This window comes from Scardinius erythrophthalmus (genome assembly GCF_964197995.2).
Source record: "Scardinius erythrophthalmus genome assembly, chromosome: 6".
Taxonomy (NCBI): domain Eukaryota; kingdom Metazoa; phylum Chordata; class Actinopteri; order Cypriniformes; family Leuciscidae; genus Scardinius; species Scardinius erythrophthalmus.
This window is the reverse complement of record NC_138226.1, coordinates 30,594,978-30,619,375: the sequence shown is the minus strand read 5'-3', so window position 1 is coordinate 30,619,375 and position 24,398 is coordinate 30,594,978. Positions and strand designations below refer to the sequence as shown.

At 44.0% G+C, this 24,398-nt stretch overlaps 1 protein-coding gene across 1 annotated transcript; it reads right to left on the bottom strand.

The window, feature by feature from the left end:
* Window positions 1-14: 14 nt before the first annotated feature.
* tmprss3a (transmembrane serine protease 3a) lies at window positions 15-23,171 on the bottom strand. Its single transcript, XM_081368658.1, has 14 exons — window positions 23,038-23,171; window positions 22,789-22,954; window positions 21,995-22,244; window positions 21,445-21,552; window positions 18,135-18,248; window positions 17,926-18,049; window positions 16,795-16,923; window positions 10,748-10,794; window positions 9,922-10,087; window positions 9,669-9,838; window positions 9,350-9,445; window positions 2,563-2,705; window positions 366-518; window positions 15-140 (listed from the first exon to the last, which is right to left on the bottom strand). The coding sequence occupies exons 2-14, from the start codon at window positions 22,891-22,893 to the stop codon at window positions 96-98; spliced, it is 1,650 nt and encodes a 549-aa protein (XP_081224784.1). The 5' UTR covers window positions 22,894-22,954; window positions 23,038-23,171; the 3' UTR covers window positions 15-95.
* Between the last annotated feature and the right edge of the window lie 1,227 nt (window positions 23,172-24,398).

The window sequence follows — 24,398 nt, the reverse complement described above, 5'->3', positions numbered from 1 at the left end:
AAATTTCTTTCAGTGTGCCTCCTTGTGACATACAGTGGTGCATGTGTCAGAGTTCTGTGTTTCTGTGACGTCTCTGCCTGGATTCATCGCGGCTGTCAATAATCCGAGCTGATAGTAGAGGGATTCTGCATTTCTTCTCTCTGTAGAAAAACAAAAAATTATATCTTTGCCTTACCGTTTTGAAACCACAAGAGGGCACTGATTTATCAGAATTACTCATGATAGCACGTGATAAGCCCTACATGACCTTTCTCAACAAAAATTTCCAAGTTATTTTCGTATGGGGGGCAGGGCAGTCTCACTGTACAGACCACATAAACACCTGGTCTCAGAAGTTCACAGAAACACAAGATCACAATCCTGACCTCCATCTGCAGATGTATCCAGCTGAGGGACTGTGTGATACGTGTGTAAACTCCAGGTTTGTTGCTTTCGGCACAGCCTTGTCCCCAGCTTGTGGCCCCCACCAATTTCCAGATAGAGGAATCCTCACAAGCCAGTGGACCTCCGCTGTCACCCTGTTACCAGCACGGACAAACACATTCTTTTTCCAGATATTTTACTTAAAACTTTAGTGTTTCATGTTTACTTGCACAGTAATATTCCAATGTTAAATGAAACTGATCTCATCAGTTTCTTTTACGCATATTCAAGTTATTTATTCATGTAAAGGTTTTAACCCAACTACCATAATCTGGATTTTAGAAACAAGAATATGGCTGTATTAATTAGAATTCATAATATAATATAATATGATGTAATAAAAATAATAATGAAATAAAAAGCCACTACTTGAAGAGTGAAAACACTTTCATGGCTATGTTTCTTAACCCGTTAAAGTGCACTTTGTAAAAACGTTAAAATAAAAGTTTTACTTTAGGTACTATTAATATTCACTATTGTTATGCTTTAACCCTTATCTGTCACACTAGGGTTGGTCTATTTTTAAAGAAGACACTCAGCATATTGTTGCTGAAGTAAAAGCACTTAAAAAAGTTTACTGTAAAGCAAATACACTGTCTAAACATTGTTTTATTTTATACAAAATATTTTACAAAATCATTTTTACTCTAAAAATAAAATCTAAGCCATATGTCTAACCAAGTTGTGTTCTTAATTTTAAGTTGATATCACAAAAATAGAAGTTTCTGTGAGATTTTGTTTAGGCTTAATTCCAAAAACAGCCACCAGGTGTAACCCACATTCCATTGAAAAAATATGTATGCATTCTCCTAATACCTTTCTGTCACAATATCACTTCTATCACAAAACAGTTGCCAAATGTGGAACCTTGAGTCTCAGACCTTTCCAACAATATGTGTTTTGTTTAGAGTAGAAAAAGGTTTTATTATAAAATCGCTAAAATTATTTTTGTTTTATGAAACATGACTCCGCTCACTAGGGGGAGGAGACTGCTAAAAGGGTTTAAAGTTGGCTTACAGTTTCCTGGTAACGCAATGTTCAATTTAAAACACTTTTCATACGATGTGTTTTGAGTGATACCCAAGTTATGAGGATTACTAAAATATGTGTTAGGAAAAAAGGCAATGCATCCCACTACTAGTGGGACATAGTACACTCATTTTGATTAGTTGATTAGCACACTAAAGCACACGAAAAAAATACTTGAATATAATTTTAAATGTAGTGTGTCATTTAATATTACATTTAAAGTTATATTTTAGATGCATTAAATTGAAAATTCATCATTAAAAATGAGCAATATCAATATATTTAAATACCCCAACCAAGTTTCAGTAGAAATTACAATAAAGTTTTAGTTTACCATAAATGCTTGTCAGTACATTTTGCAGTAATTATGAAATTACATAAAAGGATACATACGTAAGTGGGTCAAAAAAAGTTCAGCTAAATGCATTTATTATAAATTTAAACTATAATACTTTTTCATTTAATTGTATAACCTGCAGTTAATGGTCTGAAAACATTACATTCAGTGTGCACTTAAGTATATTCTTTTAAAGTAGCCTATTATTTCTTGAAATACACTTTCTATACAGCTTTTTCACAAGGTTTATCCAGAATCTAAATTTTAAATAGAATTTGATGCACATTACACTTTATTTTACATTGTCCTTGTTACATATGTTACATGTACAAATTATGCATAATTACATGCACCTAAACCAAACCCTAACCCTAGCCCTACATAATAAGTATGGTTACACTTTATTTTAAGGTGTCACTGTTACAATGTAATTATATATTTAAGTACTGAGTAATATTAAGCAACTACATGTAGGCCTACTTATTATAGGGTTAGGGTAGGATTTGGTTGAGGGTTAGTTGCATGTAATTATGCATAATTTACTGTTTTTTTTATAATAATTTACTATGGTAAGTACATGTAACATATGTAACAAGGACACTGTAAAAGTAAGTGTTACCGTAAGTATATGTTGTTAATATTACTCAGTACCTAAATGCATAGTTACACTGTAACAAGGATACAATTAAAATAAAGTGTAACCGCTGTCACTGATTGCAGTTCTGGCAGTTCATGGACTGAAATATATATCAATCCATGGTGAGATGATTTACCTGGCAGGAGTCTGTCCCCCCCTCCAGGTATCCTGCACAGATCATGCCTGCTGATATATAGCCTTGATAAACCTCCGGCTGACTGCAGGCCTTGTTAGAGATGAGTGGCACTCTTGCTGAAAGCAGTGAGTCGCTCCCATCCCCTAAAACACAGAACTCAAATCAATGGCTGCGTCTAAAAGCTTAAAAATGCTGCCTTCAAATAGAAGCATTCCTAGATCGAAAGGCATCAAGGCACGTTCGAATCCAATATTAGCTTTACTTCCCGTCTGCTGAGTCCTGTGCTTTCCATTTTGTGACAGTTGAGCAAAAAAATAAAGGTGGCGTCTGAAAGTTGCAGCTGGTAGTCAGTTTGTGTAAATGTATGTTTTGACCAATGTTTTTCACTTTTGATGTCAGGAATTACTATTGTAGTAATTAAGTTTTCTCTTAGTTATCAGCAAAGCTCTCTCTATTTTGTTGTAGATCATTACCGTTACCTTGCCTCAAAAGCTTCATGAGGTTGCTTTCTGAGTCAGAGTCATTGCATTGTAGGGCAATAAGTCAGCTGCTTTTTTTTTTTTCAGCAAGCAAAGTGTTTTTCACTGTTTATTTTTGGCTGGTAGCACAGCATATTGCAGTCTCAAGCAGAGGCAGCACAGTTCAAGATCACAAGGTTTGGCTGGTTATCTTGCGCCAGAGAGTCCCTGCTGACAGATACTGCAGTTTCAACATATTTGGTGTAATGTGCCGGAGAAAGCAGGCGGAAGCAAGGATCTAAGCGCAAGTTTTTAGTGAAATAAACATAGAACAAATAATAAAGAACTTCAGGGAAAAAGAAACAAAACCACGAGCATGACAAGATCTAGAAGCAACCCTTACATGTACAACAACTGACAAAGTAACACGTGAAACACAGGGGCTATAAATACACAGGGACAAACAAGCTAAACAAGATAACAAGGGGGTGTGGTTAATTGGAAACACCTGGGGAGACTAATCAATATGAAAAACTACAAAGGACTACAAAACATGGCACAGAACAGGAAATAACAAAAGGGCACACAAGACAAGGGAAACACAGGACAGGAATCATGACATAGCCCCCCACTTAAGGAGCGGATTCCAGACGCTCCTCAGGAAATATTTCAGGAGGGTGGTGGAGCGGAGGTGGAACTGAGGGGCAGGATGGAGGGCCAGGCCCGTGGAGTGGAAGAGGGCCTGGAGACTGCAGTAGTATGGGAGGCCAGGGCGGAGCAGGCAGTGCAGGCGACCAGGGCGGAGACGACCCTTCAGGCGGCCGGGCCGGAGACGACCCCTCAGGTGGAGAAGACCCTTCGGGCGGAGACGACCCCTCGGGCGGAGACGACCCTTCAGGCGGCCGGGCCGGAGACGACCCCTCAGGTGGAGAAGACCCTTCGGGCGGAGACGACCCCTCGGGCGGAGACGACCCCTCGGGCGGAGACGACCCCTCGGGCGGCCAGGGCGGAGACGACCCCTCGGGCGGAGACGACCCCTCGGGCGGAGACGACCCCTCGGGCGGAGACGACCCCTCGGGCGGAGACGACCCCTCGGGCGGAGACGACCCCTTGGGCGGCCAGGGCGGAGACGACCCCTCAGGCGGAGACGACCCCTTGGGCGGCCAGGGCAGAGACGACCCCTCAGGTGGAGACGACCCTTCAGGCGGAGACGAACCTTCAGGCGGCCACAGCGGGGACGACCCTTCGGGCGGCCAGGGCGGAGACGACCCTTCGGGCGGCCAGGGCGGAGACGACCCTTCGGGCGGCCAGGGCGGAGACGAACCTTCGGGCGGCCAGGGCGGAGACGAACCTTGGGGCGGCCACCGCGGAGACGAACCTTCAGGCGGCCACCGCGGAGACGACCCTTCAGGCGGCCAGGGCGGAACAGGAGACCACCCCTCTGGCGGTCCTGGCGGATCAGACTGGTCCGGAGGTGTATTGCCCCCCCAAAAAATTTTCTTGGGGAGGCTCCCCGGTAAAGAGTCCTGGACCAGCGATGAAGAGGGCTTTGAGCTGGGCAGGACCAGCGGCGAAGAGGGCTTTGAGCTGGGCAGGACCAGCGGCGAAGAGGGCTTTGAGCTGGGCAGGACCAGCGGCGAAGAGGGCTTTGAGCTGGGCAGGACCAGCGGCGAAGGAGACTCTGAGCTGGGCAGGACCAGCGGCGAAGGAGACTCTGAGCTGGGCAGGACCAGCGGCGAAGGAGACTCTGAACTGGGCAGGACCAGCGGCGAAGGAGACTCTGGGCTGGGCAGGACCAGCGGCGAAGGAGACTCTGAACTGGGCAGGACCAGCGGCGAAGGAGACTCTGGGCTGGCGTGAAGTGCTCGGCTAGACTGGCGTGAAACTCTGGATCGGCAGAAGTGACGTGAGCAGTCTCTAGATTAGCAGAAGCGACATGAACAATCTCTGGATCAGCAGAAGCGACGTGAACAGTCTCTAGATCAGCAGAAGCGACGTGAACAGTCTCTGGATCAGCAGAAGTGACGTGAACAGTCTCTGGATCAGCAGAAGCGACGTGAACGGTCTCTGGATCAGCAGAAGCGACGTGAACGGTCTCTGGATCAGCAGAAGCGACGTGAACGGTCTCTGGATCAGCAGAAGCGACGTGAACGGTCTCTGGATCAGCAGAAGCGACGTGAACGGTCTCTGGATCAGCAGAAGCGACGTGAACGGTCTCTGGATCAGCAGAAGCGACGTGAACGGTCTCTGGATCAGCAGAAGCGACGTGAACAGTCTCTGGATCAGCAGAAGCGACGTGAACAGTCTCTGGATCAGCAGAAGCGACGTGAACAGTCTCTGGATCAGCAGAAGCGACGTGAACAGTCTCTGGATCAGCAGAAGCGACGTGAACAGTCTTTAGATCAGCAGAAGCGACGTGAACAGTCTCTGGATCAGCAGAAGCGACGTGAACAGTCTCTGGATCAGCAGAAGCGACGTGAAGTGCAGGCTTGGCTGGTATGGCATGATGTGCAGGCTCGGCTGGACTGGCATGATGTGCAGGCTCGGCTGGACTGGCGTGAAGTTTCTCCAACTCCCCTACAGTGAAGGGGGAACCACAAAACTGCAGGACAAAGTCAATGTACTGTACCAGGGTCCAGCTGGGGTCTTCCTCTGGTAAATTTAAGCTAATGTCCTGTTCTAGTCCACTCCAGAAACAGTCCTTCAGCCTAGCCTCGTTCCCAGGAACGAGATGACTATAAAAAAGGAACTCCTCCACATAACTTTCGATGCTGCGATCATCTTGAAAAATAGAACAAATTTTGCTCAGTGGGTCCCAGCTAGTACTTGCTAGATCCATAGTCGGTCAGTTGTTCTGTAATGTGCCGGAGAAAGCAGGCGGAAGCAAGGATCTAAGCGCAAGTTTTTAGTGAAATAAACATAGAACAAATAATAAAGAACTTCAGGGAAAAAGAAACAAAACCACGAGCATAACAAGATCTAGAAGCAACCCTTACATGTACAACAACTGACAAAGTAACACGTGAAACACAGGGGCTATAAATACACAGGGACAAACAAGCTAAACAAGATAACAAGGGGGTGTGGTTAATTGGAAACACCTGGGGAGACTAATCAATATGAAAAACTACAAAGGACTACAAAACATGGCACAGAACAGGAAATAACAAAAGGGCACACAAGACAAGGGAAACACAGGACAGGAATCATGACATTTGGAAACAAAAAGCATATTTCTCCATTAAAATACGTACAAAGGTCTCTGAGTATTCAGACCAAATATTTTTTCAACATATAAATGCAGAAAGATTTAAATCATTATCAGTATTAATCAGTATTCATTTTGTATTTAGACTTCTTGAGCTGCTGCCATTGAGATGAACTGGAATGCTAACAGACAGCACTTTCAAGGTATTAATGTGCATTCAAGTCATTCAAGGGCTGCCAACTTTTGAGTTTAGCTTGGAGTGAGATTTTTTTTTTTTTGGGGGGGGGGGGAGGGTATGTAAAAACAAATATTGCATCACAATAAGTGTAATTGTGATTGTCACATTGTTTAGTGACAACATGTTACAATGTTTACATTGTACAATGACTGGTAGGATACAGTTTTTATTATTGCTTAACAAAAATTTCAAGATTTCAGTTCCATTCTTGTGATTTGATTACCGATTTTGATTCAATATTGACTATTTTGGATACGTTTATTTAAAATTTTATTTAAAAAAAATAATCTCACCTAATGCTGTAAACATAGAGGGCCCAATCTGCTGGTATTATTAAAGGTTAAAAATAACAAATTAAATGAAATATAATGCAGTTTTTGTTATAATAACAATTGTTTAATGACATAAGTAAAAAATATAATAAATATGTTATATAGTGCTCAGCAAAATCTCCTCTCTAGCTATTTTTTCCATTCAATATGCTATGGTCATTAAATGGGTTTCCTGAGGTAAATGTAACGTTATGTGACATAATTGTTCTCCTGCTGTTATATTGACCTCTTTCCGTGGTTGGAAAACACTAATTGGTCAATATTATGTATACTTTCGGTAAGTTGTACTGCATCTTTAAATAAAAAAGTAACAGATGATCGGTTCTCGTGCACTTGAACTGAGGCGCTCAGCGATCTGTCACGTCACATTTACAAGCGCCAAACGTATTTTTGTCTGAATTTCGTAATAAAATTGACGGAATCTAAGAGCTGAGAATTAGTTTAATATTAAAAGTACCTCTTTGCTCCGCAATTTTTCTGTGCGTGAGAAAATGGATGTGTGGCGTGAGAGCGTGTGAAAAGTGTCAATTGCGTGAGTCTCACGCTCAATGCGTGAGAGTTGGCAGCCCCATTTCGGAAAGATTGTGTTTAGAAGTTAAACGCACATGAATGTCACCACTAAGTCGTTATTATGAGTGGGAAGCTCAGGTTTTTATTTGAGCCCAGAGTTTATTTTTTGATACGGCATCTGTTCTGGCAGTGAACTTGTTGAAATGTGTGAAACTATTATTATTATTAGCATATCATATCCTGAAAAAGGGAAGTTTATTATAATAGTGCAATACTTAGAACTGTTGCATGTCACTAAGTGTCCAACCGTATAGGGCCTTGAGACCCAACCCGTAAAGCGTTAGCAAAACGGAGGGGGCCCCCGCATCCTCAAAGTGGTTTTTAATCTGGCGCCTTCTATGAGGAGGAGATCCCAAGAGGAGTTGACTGGAGATGTACACACCACACCAGATGCTGCCTTGACACCAGATACTGTTAGTGTCACTGTTACACCCAAGCGGCAACCTTCCAGTCTCTCTTGAATCCAACAGTGACTTAAACTGCAATTCATCAACTAGCCACTAGAGACAGGCTGCAAATGAGAGTCTTTTACAGCAGAAAAAAAATATGTTTACAGCCTGGTACAAAAAGTGGCTTTGGTCTATATAGCTAATTTTGCCCTTCATGACAACTGTGAGGGGGGTGAGGTTTTTTTTGTAACTCATCCGTTTAAATTATATTAAGCCCTTTAAGTTCTGCATAATTTAGGGCGTGGCCACTTGAGTGACAGGTTGGAATGCCGCTGCTGTCACTACTAGCCGCTTGTCTGCTGTCTGTTAGCAGTCACGTCACCTCAGCTAATCCCGCCTCTTTGGCCATTTTCGGTTATCCGGGAGTGTCGCGCTGCCAAGATGGCAATGGCCGGCTTCACCCACTTTGGGCTTCAAAAATGCTCTTCAGAAACCTATGGGTGACGTCACAGACACTACGTCCATATTTTTTTATAGTCTGGTTACACCCCAACCCCAACTACTATATGAGAAATTTTGAAAGAAGTTGGTGCTTGTTTTAGTACCTCAACAGTTCTAGTTTTTAGACTGTTTTTGTAACCTTTGTTGTTATTTTTGCTCTTATCCATTGCTTTTATGGACCTTTTGCACTTTCTTGGCTTTAAAGGCCCACTGAAGTGCCTTGGAACGCACTGCTTTGTATGATGCATTGACATATTTTCCACTGAAACAGGAAGCTAGGGCAGGATATATTGAATGGCTTCATTCTTAACCAACGTACAGTTGGAAAACGGAATAAAACTCGAGCATTTGAGCAACCGAACAGACGTCTCCAATCCATATTGCTTCATAAAGTGTCAACGGTCGCTTTGGCCAGGTGGTATTTAAAGCATAGGGGGTGGAGCTTTAGATTCTAGAGAGCATTTGATTGGACAGAAGATGTGATGAGAAGCTGAAGTCCGCGGTGATGTCATAAAAATCCGTGATCCATTTTAGCGGAAGTTTATCTCCTAAAAGCGAATTTTGTCACATTGTTTTGGAACACACCATTTTATTCATAACCATAAGGCTACATATTCATACTAAAAGCTAAAAAACATACATTTTGATTTCAGGGGGCCTTTAAAGTATTACATTTCTTTTGGAACTGAATTAAATTTCTTTTGTGATTCTCCTTGTGACTTTTTACGTCCATACATACATTTACACAGTATAAAATATATAATTATTTGTTTTTATATATATATAAAATATATAAACGGCTTTGTACAGCACCTTAAAATATTGAATAAACAATAAAAAAGGAAAAACACACCTGATGCACATTCTTTGTCCCTCATTTTGCAGAAGTAGATTTAAAAAATCTTGCTGTATTTTTGCTGACAATGTTCATTACCGTCTTGCTCCCGCCAAAGTAATTTGAACACACCTGATGTAATCATTTTGACCTCCCAGCTTGTAAATACGAACTTCCCAGGAGGACTTGAACGCACTATTAGCCTTTGTTTGAGTTGCCTCAGTCAGATATAACAACATTAGCTTCCCACACTTACCACCATCAACCATGGCACCCCATCCTGAGATCCAACACATTTTACCATCCTCAAACTCCTCCCCAAAGTTCGGCAGACAGATAGGCTCCACAAAACCTAAGAAAAAAAAAATCGACACCCATCTAACAAACAAGCCATTTGTCACAATGAATGCAAAACATGAGCATGGCAGGTGGTTGCAGGTCATTAAGATAAGATTAAGTGTTTATTTGCATAACTGCCAGCTGTTACAAAAGCTATCTCAAAGAAACGTCACCCCCACGTGGTTCATCAAAAGAACCACTTTCCAGTTTAAATGAGCTTCTTTTGCAGGAGGTACCATTAAAGGTGAGGGGCTGCACCAGTTTCATCAGAGCAATATCATAGTCCAAGCCCTTGGGTCTGTAACGACTGTGATATATGATCTTCTCTACGGCGAGAGACTGCACTGCATTCATCGGCTGTTCTATCAATCCCACATAGACGGTCCAAAGCACAGGGTAGGCATACCTGCATGGAAATCAGACTCGGATCATTTCCATGTGGCTAGAGGAATATGTTAATACTGATTCATGAGAACATTATAAACTCACTCGTACACACAATGTGCAGCCGTCAGTATCCAGCGAGAAGATATAATGGAGCCTCCACACAGGTGCACGTTCTGAAAGTGTAGGCTCACCTGCCAGGGGAACTGGCCCTCAACTGACAGGTTACCGCCAACTATGCGGGAATTCAACTTAGGTCTGAAACCACAGGCTGTAAAGAAATAGAATGAAATGTTTGCTGATGTAATATTGATGTTTATTGATGTTATAGTTAAGAACGTGGCCATCTCTTAAAATGAAAAACACAAAAAGATGCTATTTGCTTGGTTTTGCTTATGTTTAACTAACTCTCATTTGTTTCGAAAGTACCAGTGGCTTTGGACTCAACACTGTCACCTACTGACCTGGATGTATGAAGTTTTCTATACTTACTTCTACAAAAGATACAAAAATCTTTGTATCTTTTACTTTGTAAATCACTTTTAAGAGTTATCATTTTAACAGGATGAATTTAAAATTTAGGATTGTGAACAATCTGGAATATTGATATTACAACTATCTTCTCAGTAGGGAATGAAGAGCATACAATAATATGTATTTGAGTAATGTATTAAGATGTGGCCACATATACCATTGCTCTGCAAATTTTCGTGGACAAAATCCAGTCCTTTCAATAGGAATCCACGATATCCTAAATTTCGTGTGAGGACAAAAGATTTCCCTGCACAGATTTCGCAATAAGTTTACGTTTAAGAAAGCTGCTTAGCTTAGTTGGAAAGTGACCTGTGTGAGCTGTGCTTCATACATTGCTAAACTATTAACAATTTTGCCAAAATTCTGTGACCACAATGTGAAAAATAACTTTTCTTACCTATGCATTTAAGTGTTGTTACCTTCCCCAGACTGCACTGGGTTTTACTGGGGAGAAAAAAAATGTAGATAGTTAAGAAATGGCCAGTATATATGACACATGTGTCACGGAATGGTAAACGAGAGTCGAGGATACAAATGCAGAGTTAGTTTATTAGTGACATGCAGGTACGGTACAAACACAAAAACTCAGGAACTCCAGGAAACAAGAAACACGGACAACGAACCAGCACAAGACTACAAACACAAGGAGGCTAAATAAGGGAACAAACAAAGGAGGGTAACGAGACAGACAGGTGGGACAAATTAACCAATAATCAGATAACTAGATGGGAGGGGCTAGACAATAGACACGAGCACATGGCCCAAAATAACAAAACACCCATGTGCAGCACAAGACAGGACAGGCATGTGACATTACCCCCTCCCTACGGAGCGGCTACCAGACGCTCCATAAGACCAGGGCGGGACGGGAGGGACAGACCAGGGCGGGACGGGAGGGACAGACCAGGGCGGGACGGGAGAGACAGACCAGGGCGGGACGGGAGAGACAGACCAGGGCGGGACGGGAGGGACAGACCAGGGCGGGACGGGAGGGACAGAGCAGGGCGGGACGGGAGGGACAGAGCAGGGCGGGACGGGAGGGACAGACCAGGGCGGGACGGGAGGAACAGACCAGGGCGGGACGGGAGGGACAGACCAGGGCGGGACGGGAGGGACAGACCAGGGCGGGACGGGAGGGACAGACCAGGGCGGGACGGGAGAGACAGACCAGGGCGGGACGGGAGAGACAGACCAGGGCGGGACAAGGGGAATGGACAGTTCAGAAGGCCAGGGAGACACACAACGTTCGGGAGTCCAGGTCAGAGCAGACAGTCCATCTGGCGGCCAGGGCGGAGACGACAGGAACTCCAGGAAACAAGAAACACGGACAACGAACCAGCACAAGACTACAAACACAAGGAGGCTAAATAAGGGAACAAACAAAGGAGGGTAACGAGACAGACAGGTGGGACAAATTAACCAATAATCAGATAACAAGATGGGAGGGGCTAGACAATAGACACGAGCACATGGCCCAAAATAACAAAACACCCATGTGCAGCACAAGACAGGACAGGCATGTGACATTACCCCCTCCCTACGGAGCGGCTACCAGACGCTCCATAAGACCAGGGCGGGACGGGAGGGACAGACCAGGACGGGACGGGAGGGACAGACCAGGGCGGAACGGGAGAGACAGACCAGGGCGGGGCGGGAGAGACAGACCAGGGCGGGGCGGGAGAGACAGACCAGGGCGGGACGGGAGAGACAGACCAGGGCGGGACGGGAGAGACAGACCAGGGCGGGAGAGACAGACCAGGGCGGGACGGGAGGGACAGACCAGGGCGGGACGGGAGGGACAGACCAGGGCGGGACGGGAGGGACAGACCAGGGCGGGACGGGAGGGACAGACCAGGGCGGGACAAGGGGAATGGACAGTTCAGAAGGCCAGGGAGACGGGAGACGGGACGGGAGAGACAGACCAGGGCGGGAAGGGAGAGACAGACCAGGGCGGGACGGGAGAGACAGACCAGGGCGGGACGGAAGAGACAGACCAGGGCGGGACAAGGGGAATGAACAGTTCAGAAGGCCAGGGAGACACACAAAGTTCGGGAGTCCAGGGCGGAGCAGACAGTCCATCTGGCGGCCAGGGCGGAGACGACAGGAACTCCAGGAAACAAGAAACACGGATAACGAACCAGCACAAGACTACAAACACAAGGAGGCTAAATAAGGGAACAAACAAAGGAGGGTAACGAGACAGACAGGTGGGACAAATTAACCAATAATCAGATAACTAGATGGGAGGGGCTAGACAATAGACACGAGCACATGGCCCAAAATAACAAAACACCCATGTGCAGCACAAGACAGGACAGGCATGTGACATTACCCCCTCCCTACGGAGCGGCTACCAGACGCTCCATAAGACCAGGGCGGGACGGGAGGGACAGACCAGGGCGGGGCGGGAGAGACAGACCAGGGCGGGGCGGGAGAGACAGACCAGGGCGGGACGGGAGAGACAGACCAGGGCGGGACGGGAGAGACAGACCAGGGCGGGACGGGAGAGACAGACCAGGGCGGGACGGGAGGGACAGACCAGGGCGGGACGGGAGGGACAGACCAGGGCGGGACGGGAGGGACAGACCAGGGCGGGACGGGAGGGACAGACCAGGGCGGGACGGGAGGGACAGACCAGGGCGGGACAAGGGGAATGGACAGTTCAGAAGGCCAGGGAGACACATAACGTTCGGGAGTCCAGGGCAGAGCAGACAGTCCATCGGGCGGCCAGGGCGGAGACGACAGTCCATCGGGCGGCCAGGGCGGAGACGACAGTCCATCGGGCGGCCAGGGCGGAGACGACAGTCCATCGGGCGGCCAGGGCGGAGACGACAGTCCATCGGGCGGCCAGGGCGGAGACGACAGTCCATCGGGCGGCCAGGGCGGAGACGACAGTCCATCGGGCGGCCAGGGCGGAGACGACAGTCCATCGGGCGGCCAGGGCGGAGACGACAGTCCATCGGGCGGCCAGGGCGGAGACGACAGTCCATCGGGCGGCCAGGGCGGAGACGACAGTCCATCGGGCGGCCAGGGCGGAGACGACAGTCCATCGGGCGGCCAGGGCGGAGACAACAGTCCATCGGGCGGCCAGGGCGGAGACAACAGTCCATCGGGCGGCCAGGGCGGAGACTCTCCCTCGGGCGGCCAGGGCGGAGACTCTCCCTCGGGCGGCCAGGGCGGAGACTCTCCCTCGGCCGGCCAGGGCGGAGACTCTCCCTCGGCCGGCCAGGGCGGAGACTCTCCCTCGGCCGGCCAGGGCGGAGACTCTCCCTCGGCCGGCCAGGGCGGAGACTCTCCCTCGGCCGGCCAGGGCGGAGACTACCCCTCGGGCAGCCAAGGAACAGGCACCGGCTCAGGAACAGACACCACCGGCTCAGACACCACCGGCTCGGGAACAGATACCACCGGCTCGGGAACAGACACCACCGGCTCGGGAACAGACACCACTGGTTCAGGCACTGGAACTGGTACCACCGGCTCAGGCACTGGAACTGGCGCCACCGGCTCAGGCACTGGAACAGGCGCCACCGGCTCAGGCACTGGAACTGGCGCCACCGGCTCAGGCTCAGGAACAGACACCATTGGCTCAGGCTCAGGAACAGACACCACCGGCTCAGGGTCAGGAACAGACACCATTGGCTCAGGCTCAGGAACAGACACCACCGGCTCAGGCTCAGGAACAGACACCACCGGCTCAGGCACAGGAACAGACACAGGCTCGACGGCGGCCATCTTGTCAGGGGACACAGGCTCGGCGGCGGCCATCTTGTCCGAAGACACAGGCTTGGCAGGCGTGACGTGAACAGGCTCGGCGGTGGCCATCTTGTCCGAAGCCACAGGCTCGGCAGGCGTGACGTGAACAGGCTCGGCGGCGGCCATCGTGTCCAAAGACACAGGCTCGACAGGCATGACGTGAACAGGTTCGGACTGGGCAGACGCGACGTGAACAGTCTCTGGCTGGGCAGACGCGACGTGAACAGTCTCGGGCTGGGCAGACGCGACGTGAACAGTCTCGGGCTGGGCAGACGCGACGTGAACAGTCTCGGGCTGGGCAGACGCGACGTGAACAGTCTCGGGCTGGGCAGACGCGACGTGAACAGTCTCGGGCTGGGCAGACGCGACGTGAACAGTCTCGGGCTGGGCAGACGCGACATGAACAGGCTCTGGCTGGGCAGACGTGACCTGAACAGGCTCTGGCTGGGCAGACGCGACCTGAACAGGCTCTGGCTAGGCAGTGAAATTAAAAATACCCTCAATGGCTTGTATACATGATCAAGCATGATGAAACAGATAGTATACACCGGCAGTGCAATGCAGTCAAGCTTGGGATATTGGTGTACATTACAGGATATTCACATGGTAAACCAAATTCATATGGTACAGCATTAATGTGACGTGAACTGTTCCGGAAAACTCTAGGATCTTGTAAAGTTTTTCGAAGTAATCCAACAGAGTCTCAGCTGCTCTGTCTATCTCAGACTGCACAGGGACCTCCGAGACTGGGACCACTGGAACTGGGACCACCGGAACTGGGATCACCGGACTTGGGATCACCGGAACTGGGACCACCGGAACTGGGACCACCGGAACTGGCATGGAGGAAGTCTTCCTTCTCCTCCTCCGTTTCAAGACCACCGGAACTGGGACCACTGGACTCGGGACCACCGGAACTGGGACCACCGAACTCGGGACCACCGGAACTGGGACCACCGGAACAGGCACGGAGGAAGTCTTCCTACCTCTCCTCTGTTTCAGGACTAGCGACGAAGTCTTTCCCTTCCACTGACTGCCATCTGCCGTGATACTCTCCTCCTCCAAAGTCCTTTGAGCGCATCTGGAAAAGTACTCCAACAAGGAAATAGAGGCTCCTTCTCCCTTTCCCTGAGGAAAAATTCCACTCCGCTGTATCCACATACTTGGCTGGTTCGTTCTGTCACGGAATGGTAAACGAGAGTCGAGGATACAAATGCAGAGTTAGTTTATTAGTGACATGCAGGTACAGTAAAAACACAAAAACTCAGGAACTCCAGGAAACAAGAAACACAGACAACGAACCAGCACAAGACTACAAACACAAGGAGGCTAAATAGGGGAACAAACAAAGGAGGGTAACGAGACAGACAGGTGGGACAAATTAACCAATAATCAGATAACTAGATGGGAGGGTCTAGACAATAGACACGAGCACATGGCCCAAAATAACAAAACACCCATGTGCAGCACAAGACAGGTCAGGCATGTGACAACATGCTATTAAATGGGTTAATCCACCCAAAACCTTAAAAAAAAAAAAAAAAAAAAAAAAAAAAAAAAAAAAGATAGGCCTATTTTGGAATAGTTTGACAGGCTTGGTCACCATTTGCTTTCATTTTATTGAAAAAGCCATTGTTAACAAAAAAGCTAACACAGATTAGTTTGTATTATTGGAGGTGAGTAAATGATGACAAAAGTGCGACAGTCCATACATGTTGAATAAACCTACAGAATAATAATATTTGACTGAGATTTAGTGGGATCATACTGATCTACTATGTATGACTTTAAAAAAGGAACAAAAATGAAGAGCATAGCAGCTGTGAAAGAGTTTCATTCAAAGAGTCTAAAGGGGGCATAAAGATCTGTTGGCTATAGAACAAACTACAAAGTAAATACAAAAACACAGCTTTGTGGGCAACAGCTGTGAACAAAAGGACTCAACTCCAGTTTCAAAGAAAAGAAAGCAAGAGGTTTTTCTCAAGGACTTTGCTCTGAATGGCAAAGTGAAATTAAAAATACCCTCAATGGCTTGTATACATGATCAAGCATGATGAAACAGATAGTATACACCGGCAGTGCAATGCAGTCAAGCTTGGGATATTGGTGTACATTACAGGATATTCACATGGTAAACCAAATTCATATGGTACAGCATTAAGAACTAACACCCCCTTATAAATAACTAGAACAGCACATCCTGAGCAAAATAACAGTGCTTAGGAACAACATTCGATTTTAAGTTTCAGATTAGTAAAGTTTTTAATTTTAAGTAAATTAAATGTTAAATCAGAGCTGCTTTGATGATGCAAATTGGTATTTGTTTTCATATTATTCACGAGTTCACACTTACATACAATTAGAGGGAGTAAAGTTTAATGCGTATTTGGCGTGCTGTCCAGGGGGAGGGCTCTGAGCTCAGAGTTCGGCCCAAAACCAGAGTACTCCCCCCGTATGTAAGTGGTTACAAAATTCAGGTCCAACCCTAATCAAACAGACCTGAATTAAGATCTATTTAAGCTAATTCAGATCTGGAACACTTAATTACAGACAGGCGTGTTGAAGCCGTGTTGAAACTGAAGGCTGTTGGAAGTTGTTTCAAAGTTATTTGTACAAGCATCTATAACAAAATTCAGGACATTTGTCAGTATGGTGCTGCCCTGCAAACACTATAATTCAGACTGTGTTTACCTGAAATGAGTTATGTTGTGTATCTTGATAGCTTGCTGGGAACTTGTGTGGTTCAAACTTAATGACACCAGGTTACTTTGTAAGTCCTGCTCAATAGAGGACAGAAGAAGAGCTTTCGACTCCACATATCTAACAGAGAGGGGAAAAAGTAAAGCAGCTTAAAAAACATGTTGTGCCATGCAATGTAGCGCTATCATCAAACATCCATGTGTCCCAAGCCCTTTATCAGATGTTTGTGTTGTTCTAGAAAGTGTTAAATGGATGAACTTCACAGTTTAGTCCTAAAGTTTAAAAGAGTCCTTGGTCAACCGATTCATGCGTGTTTCGGAAATGTCACGCCCTTTACCATAACCGTGTTAGATCTGGGTGGAAAAAAAAAACAGTAGATATGCCCAAATCGCACACCCTCCTTACTATATAGAACACAAAAAACAGTATGTGATAAAAGAAGTATGTCCGAATCACAGTACTCATAAAAAAGTAGGCAAAATGTAACAAGATGACCTACTACTTCTGGAGAGATTCTGAAGTGTGCATATGATGGACAGTTTACTATCCCATGAGGCCACGGGAGAGGATTTGTGAATGGTAGTGAAGCAACGCAACTGACGCTGGTAGGTCACATGATAATGACAACATGGTGACTGTAGTACATCTGGATTATATTCATAGTACACACATTCATACTTTATAGAACATATTTTTTTAGTGCTTGCAAAGCAAGTACTTATTCAAAATAAGTGCTTTCTCAAGAGAGTATGTGATTATATCTATAGGTGGTACTGCATAGTGCTACCTAACAAGTCAGCACAAGATTGCTGTTTGACTCTAATGATTTATGTGAAAATTCCTAAAAGAGGTGAGGTCTTGAGTCTACACCTAAAGATTAGGACGATTATGCTGTTTTCATATGTTTGGTATGTAGTTCTAAACCTTTTGATGGAGGCCTAACGTCCTGCAGAGTTCAGCTACAACTTGCCCTAACACACCTGCCTGAATGCTTCTAGTAAACTTGAATAGTTGTTTCTGGTGTTTTTAATTTAGGTTAGAGAGCTAAACTCTGCAGGATAATGGCCCTCCTGGAGCAGGATTGGGTGTGTAGAGGGTGAGTAAAGGAGGGTGTTTCAATACCTCGAATAGCCGAGTTGTTTGCAAGCAGAGAGGGAAAGGTTAGAGTCCCAGTTCTCCGCACAAACTGTTCTCCAGACTCCATTAGTCAGCACCTGCAGCACAGAGCTCTTCCCACTCAGACGCACTGAACAGACGGATAGACACATGACACATGAACAGCAACATTCAACAACAGTACTGAATATTAATATGAGTATGCTGTTGCTCACCACAGCTGAGTTCATCTTCTCCATGTTCACAATCAAAATGTCCATCGCATTGTGCTAACATGCTAATACACCCAGAAGAACCACATCGAAACTTCCCGGCACAGCTCAAGCCAACTAAAGCAGTGGAAATATGAGGATTTTTCATAATTAGAATGAGCCTAGCCCACTAATTGTGGGATAATTGGTAATTATAGGACCATTCATAAGCATTTATTGTTCATTGAAACACAACAGTGACACAATGCACTCCAAGTAAACGCTTCATAATTTTATTGCTCAGTGACTCATAAATTAATTGACTATTTAATATCAGCCAAAAAACACCACTTATAGGCTATACAGTAAGCTGATACCATAATGCAAGGCTGTGGTCTGTATTAGATTGCGCAACCTGAGTTGGAGACATTTTATGAACGTTTTTAGATCCTGGGTTGTGCAATCTAATCCAGTCTAATCTGTTAATTATTCATTGAAATTGTGTTGGTTCATTTTAGCTCAGAGAAATTACACAGTGTCAAAAGAAATGACACTCATTTCTTTTAGAGCTGCTGTACAGGTGAAAGAAACACTGTTTGCGTCATTTAATTATTTTCCTGTAATTTACGGTAGCCGAGAGAGCTCAACGTGCTGTAACTCACAACACAACCAAAAACAGAAATGCACTGCAACTGAAGAAAACATGCAAATAGAAAAAACCCCAGCAGTTTAAGAAAACATCTTCATCGGTTTGACAACACATTTGCTGCAAACTCACTCACAACGCAATCAAATACAGAAACACACTGCAAATGCTCACAACACAGCCAAATGCAGAAACACAATGCAAATGCTCACAACACAACCAAATACAGAAACACTGCAAATACTCACAACTCAACCAAATAAAGAAACACAACAAATACTCACAACTCAACCAAATACAGAAAAGCGCTGCAAATACTCACAACTCAATCAAATACAGAAACACTGCAAATACTCACAACTCAACCAAATACAGAAACACTGCAAATACTCACAACACAATCAATTACAGAAACGAGCTACAAATACTCACAACTCAACCAAATACAAAAACACTGCAAATACTCACAACACAATCAAATACAGAATCACGCTGCAAATACTCACAATGCAACCAAATACAGAAACGCTTTGCAAATACTCACAACGCAATCAAATACAGAAACACTGCAAATACTCACAACACAACCAAATACAGAAACACTGCAAAAAGTCACAACGCAATCAAATACAGAAACGCACTGCAAATACTCACAACTCAACCAAATACAGAAACACGCTGCAAATACTCACAATTCAATCAAATACAGAAATGTGCTGCAAATAGCACACACCACAACAGAAATGTTTCAAGTGACAAACCTGGAAGGAAATGCTTATTGTTCAATGTCTACTTGTCAGTGGTGTTGCTTGACCATCCTGATCATATGTGAGTTGTGAGTATTTACAGCGTGTTTCTGTATTTGGTTGATTTTTGAGAATTTGCAGTGTGTTTCTTTATTTGGTTGTGTTGTGAGTATTTGCAACACGTGTTGCCAAACAGGTGAAGATATTTTCTTAATTTGCTGCTGGTTTTTCTATTTGCATGTGTTTTCTTTAGTTGCAGCGTGTTGAGCTCCCTCAACCACCGTAAACCTGCTTTGAAACAATCTGTATTGTATAAAGGGCTATTTAAATAAAGGTGTCTTGATTTCAGTTTTGTGTAGAGTATCCAACTTTGATAAATAAAGGCATTTCACAGGGGGGTGTTTGGTTTCTGGAGTCTGTATTGTAAGAGTACTCACAAAAGAGTACTGTGGCAGTACCAAAGTGCAGTGTTGGGATCATATACCATGATAGCCTGATCCCAGAATTAATGTACCATGATGTTTTACAATTCTGATTTATGCCCAAAAGACCATGGTAATACTTTTTGGTACTTTTGCTGTGTGTGACCGTGACGTGTATAATGTTATGTTTAAAGAGTGTGGGTGAGTCTGTTTTTGGAAACAGTAATAATAAGGCACACCCTTTCCACCCAACCACACTGCAGGCGGTGCCCTACTTCCAGTGTCACTCGATCACCATGATTTTGCATGTTCCTGGATCAAAATATTATACACTATAATGTGTATTTTACATGACGTAAACTTGTCCCTCAAATCTGATTGGTTAATAGAAATGTTGTTCCAGGATCAACAAAGATGTAGATCCAGGAACATGTTGCTTTTGGTGAAATCAAGTTTACCAGTGTAGTCCAATTTTTTTTTTGCACTATGCAATGGCCTTTTGGTGTTTATTGGTTGGTGTGTTTCTAAGATTTCAGATTTCAGATTCGTGAATTAACCATTTAGACCTCTTGGCAAACCAGCTTGACAGATTTAATTTAACTGAATAACAAACTGGATATTGCTGATAGATTTCTTGCTGTTCTTTTTTGTGCTCTGCAGTTGCAAATGTAATAAAAACAACTGGAGAAATGTATACATTTTCAAACTCGAGTGAAGTAGAAATGTACAAAATCTGTACTTAAAGGCACGGTAGGTGATTTGTTCCAGAAAAATGTTTTGTTATGCTGGTAGAAAGTCTCTTTAAATCAGGAGAGCAATCACTAAGTTAAGTGGTATAAATGTATTTATATGTGTATGTATATATAGTCTGTGGAAGGCGTAGGAATATAAAATGTTTGTCCAATCATAGCATTCGGTCCTACCTGTTACCTGCCTGTAAACGTATGTATTTTCATGCCTCTGCGCACCAGTTTGCGCAAACATCTCACGTCATCAGCGCACTATGCAGAGTTAGACAGACGTCAGTCACTGAGCACCGCAACCGAAACAGCAGCCACCTTTTACAGTTCCTCCTGAACCAAAATATCAAGCTTATGCTGCGTTCACGCCATAACTACTGTAATTTGGAAGAGATGGAAAGCCATGTGTTTCAATGGCAGCAGTATCAACGCAGAAATGAATCTGCAGCAGTCAGATAGTGCAGCTCAGTTCTCTTTAAGTTGTTTATGTTCATTATTATTGTAATGTTATGTGCTTTGAGACATGAGGTAGTTTAACGCCGTCTCTCGTGACGCTTTTCTTTGTTCCCTGCTGTACACATTCATTTGTTTTGAAGGAGGCGTGGCTTTGGAGACGCTCTGGGTGGGATTTTATGCTTTCAAAGCTATTTTTTTTTACGCTATTGCTATAGCCTCTCCGAAAATTGCCTATACCTTTGAGTACAGAAACAGAGTATTTATACTTTGTTGATATACTTCACTAGATGTGATGAGTTCACCCTGAAGACAATGAAGACTCACCGCCCAGTCCAATTCCAAGCACAATAATGAGGGTGAGCAGGACACAAGCCCCGATCAGTATCTCCATCCTGCGTGCAAACAGGCTGCCACGGAGTGTTTTCTCCTCTGCTAGATTGTTAACAGTTACATGAGATGATAATTAACATAAAATAGATTCATATTTATGCATTCAGAAGACACTTTATCCAAAGCAATAATACATTTTATGGGTATGTACTTTTCTCTGGGGGTTGAACCCACAATCTTAATGTTGTTATAAGTTAATCTACAGGAAAAGAGTGTTCCTTTGTGTGTTTTACTATCTAGTGCAAAGGACTGACTGCAACAAGGTTTATGTATAGGATGACTGAAATTGTTTTGGAAGAGTTTGGATCAATGCTTGTAGCGTTTTTGGACAATAATGTAAAATTCAGAGGTTATGAATGTAATTTTAAGCTATACAGGCAAACTGTTTTAATTGAGCTTGGTTTTAAATAGTATAAATCAATGTCTGGAAGAAGGTAGTCTACATTTTGATGATTTGACCATAATGGATGATGTACATTGGTACCTGTAACAAAGGGCTGGACTTTGGTAACTGGCATTGAAAGGCTGGGCTGGGCTGAGGGGGTTTCTGTTAGAGGGTCTTTGGGAGTGACTTCAAAAGTGGGTTTGACAGTGCTGTCATCTGGTGGAGGACTGGCACTTGAACTGTCCAGGGGACTGACCTTCAGCAGGGCCGGGGGATCCATAGCAGGAATGTCTTCCTCGGTTACAGAGACCACCTCTATTTTCTCTGGATATATCTGATCAGCTGCTCCCTGTGTGGACGCATGAAGACTCATCCATGATCCAGCATCCATTTATCTGTGTGCTGCATTCCTTAAGTATCATTTTTACAGATTTTACTTAGATCCTATTTTATTTATTCTACAACAAACCACATTTATTTTGTTATTATTTGTCATAGTATTTATAATTTTTTTAACATTTTCATTTTAATTCTAATTTTAGTTTAACCCTAGAATGCATGAACCAAAAAACCTATACGAATGCATAAATGGGGTCAAAATGACCCATATTGGAATTAATGGTTTCTTACAAAAAAACAGATGATTTAGTATATCAAAGATGTTTGTGTCCACTTTCCTCATATGAATTACAAAATATGAAATGTATTCTAAACTAAATCTACTGTAAAGTATATTCTAGTCTGAACCTTCTCTCCCCACGTATTTCTCCAAACCATGTCAAAATAATGTTCCAAATAAATCCTGTGCCATTTTTTTCCATTGTATATGGCCAATAAAATGATTATATCCTCATGGCACATGTAAACATAAATGAGTTGCTACGTGGTCTTACCTGAACATCTGTTTGTGTGCTCTCTATACAGGGAATATATTCTCCATCTCCATCAGCGCCAACATCTACACCTGCTGTAGACTCCAATTCCTCTGGATTAGCCATGACTTACTTCATACACTCATATTAACAGCTCTCACACATATACAGCTGGTTTTAGATTTGACTGGAGAAAGACATAGCAGAAGAATTATGGAATAAATATCACATTGTAATATAAAACTCAAAAGTTCAACACGTCCAATTTACCTAAGAGTTATAAAGTCCATGTTGTCTGATTAGCTTGAAACGTCGTCTTTCCGTTGATCTGCTCATTTTTAGTTCTCTTCTTGTCTTCTTACCTCTCTCGATTACAGACTGACACAGACTCTTCGAGGTAGAGCGGGACATCTGATCGGGGAGTGCTGAGAGGTAGTGTCGCTGCGAGAGGAGATCGGATGACCCCGCATCTCCCTCAATGCAGCTCAGCTTACAGAGAGGCCTGTGAACCTGATCAAATGCAGAGGTGGATGATGGAGGTGCTTTAAAAATGGAGGACAGTGATATGGAAAAGATAATGATTAGTTCTGATGAAATGAAAATGTACATGGTATTGAGACTTTAGGGCCAGTTGGCCAAGACGGGGACCAGGAAAAGCATAGGTTGGGACTGGGAGTGAACAAACTATTATGAGTTTATTTTCAACATTTTTTATTGTGGGTTAAATCTAACTTACTGCATTTGCATAACACACTGCAAATCTGAGCACAATGCTGATAGAAACAACAAAGACAAACTTTGAGAGTTTTTTTTTCAAGTTTAACACATTTTAAAGGCCTTAGTTTTACTAATTGAACAGTTATGAAGATATGTAGACTGAATGCAATATAAACCTTGTGTCCTTTAAATGGTTTGGTAGTTTGAAGAGTGATTTGAAGAGAGAAGGGATGAAGGCGTTGCTAGGATATGGCTAATGGGCTTTGAGTGGTTGCTAAGGTTTTCCCAGGCAGTTCTGGCTGGTTGTTTGGGCAATACAAGGTGATTACTAAGGTACCCAGGCTATATGGATAGATAGATAGATAGATAGATAGATAGATAGATAGATAGATAGATAGATAGATAGATAGATAGATAGATAGATGATAGATAGATAGATAGATAGATAGATAGATAGATAGATAGATAGATAGATAGATAGATAGATAGATAGATAGATAGATAGATAGATAGATAGATAGATAGATAGATAGATAGATAGATAGATCAATGGATGGATGGATGGATGGATGGATGGATGGATGGATGGATGGATCTAAATATCTAAATATACTGCGGGTCCCCTTACATTGAAATGCACCAACATTTGCTACAGGAGCCCTAAATGGACAAACGCATTTTGTCACTATGTTGTTCTTCGTGCAAGGAAGCTAGCTAAAGTTAGCAAATAAAACACTGACACAATGATGAACAAGTAACAATAATATTCGCAATAACATATACTTTTACTGAATAATTAAGTAAACCTAATTTCTTAATTTATCTTTGTAAAGAAACCTCATTGCTTAACTGGCTACTTTTTGCTGACTCAGAAGACACATCTTTTCCTGTCAGCCACCGTAACTTCTGTTGAT

Bases quoted from the DNA above. Each gene is read 5' to 3' on its own strand.
- tmprss3a (XM_081368658.1), bottom strand. From the start codon at position 22,893: ATGGCTAATCCAGAGGAATTGGAGTCTACAGCAGGTGTAGATGTTGGC. The intron at 21,553-21,994 runs GTACCAATGTAC...TTAACAATCTAG, and splicing joins AGTCCAGCCCTTTGTTACAG to CAGAGGAGAAAACACTCCGT. The intron at 9,446-9,668 runs GTACCTCCTGCA...TTTTTTTCTTAG, and splicing joins GCAGCCCCTCACCTTTAATG to GTTTTGTGGAGCCTATCTGT.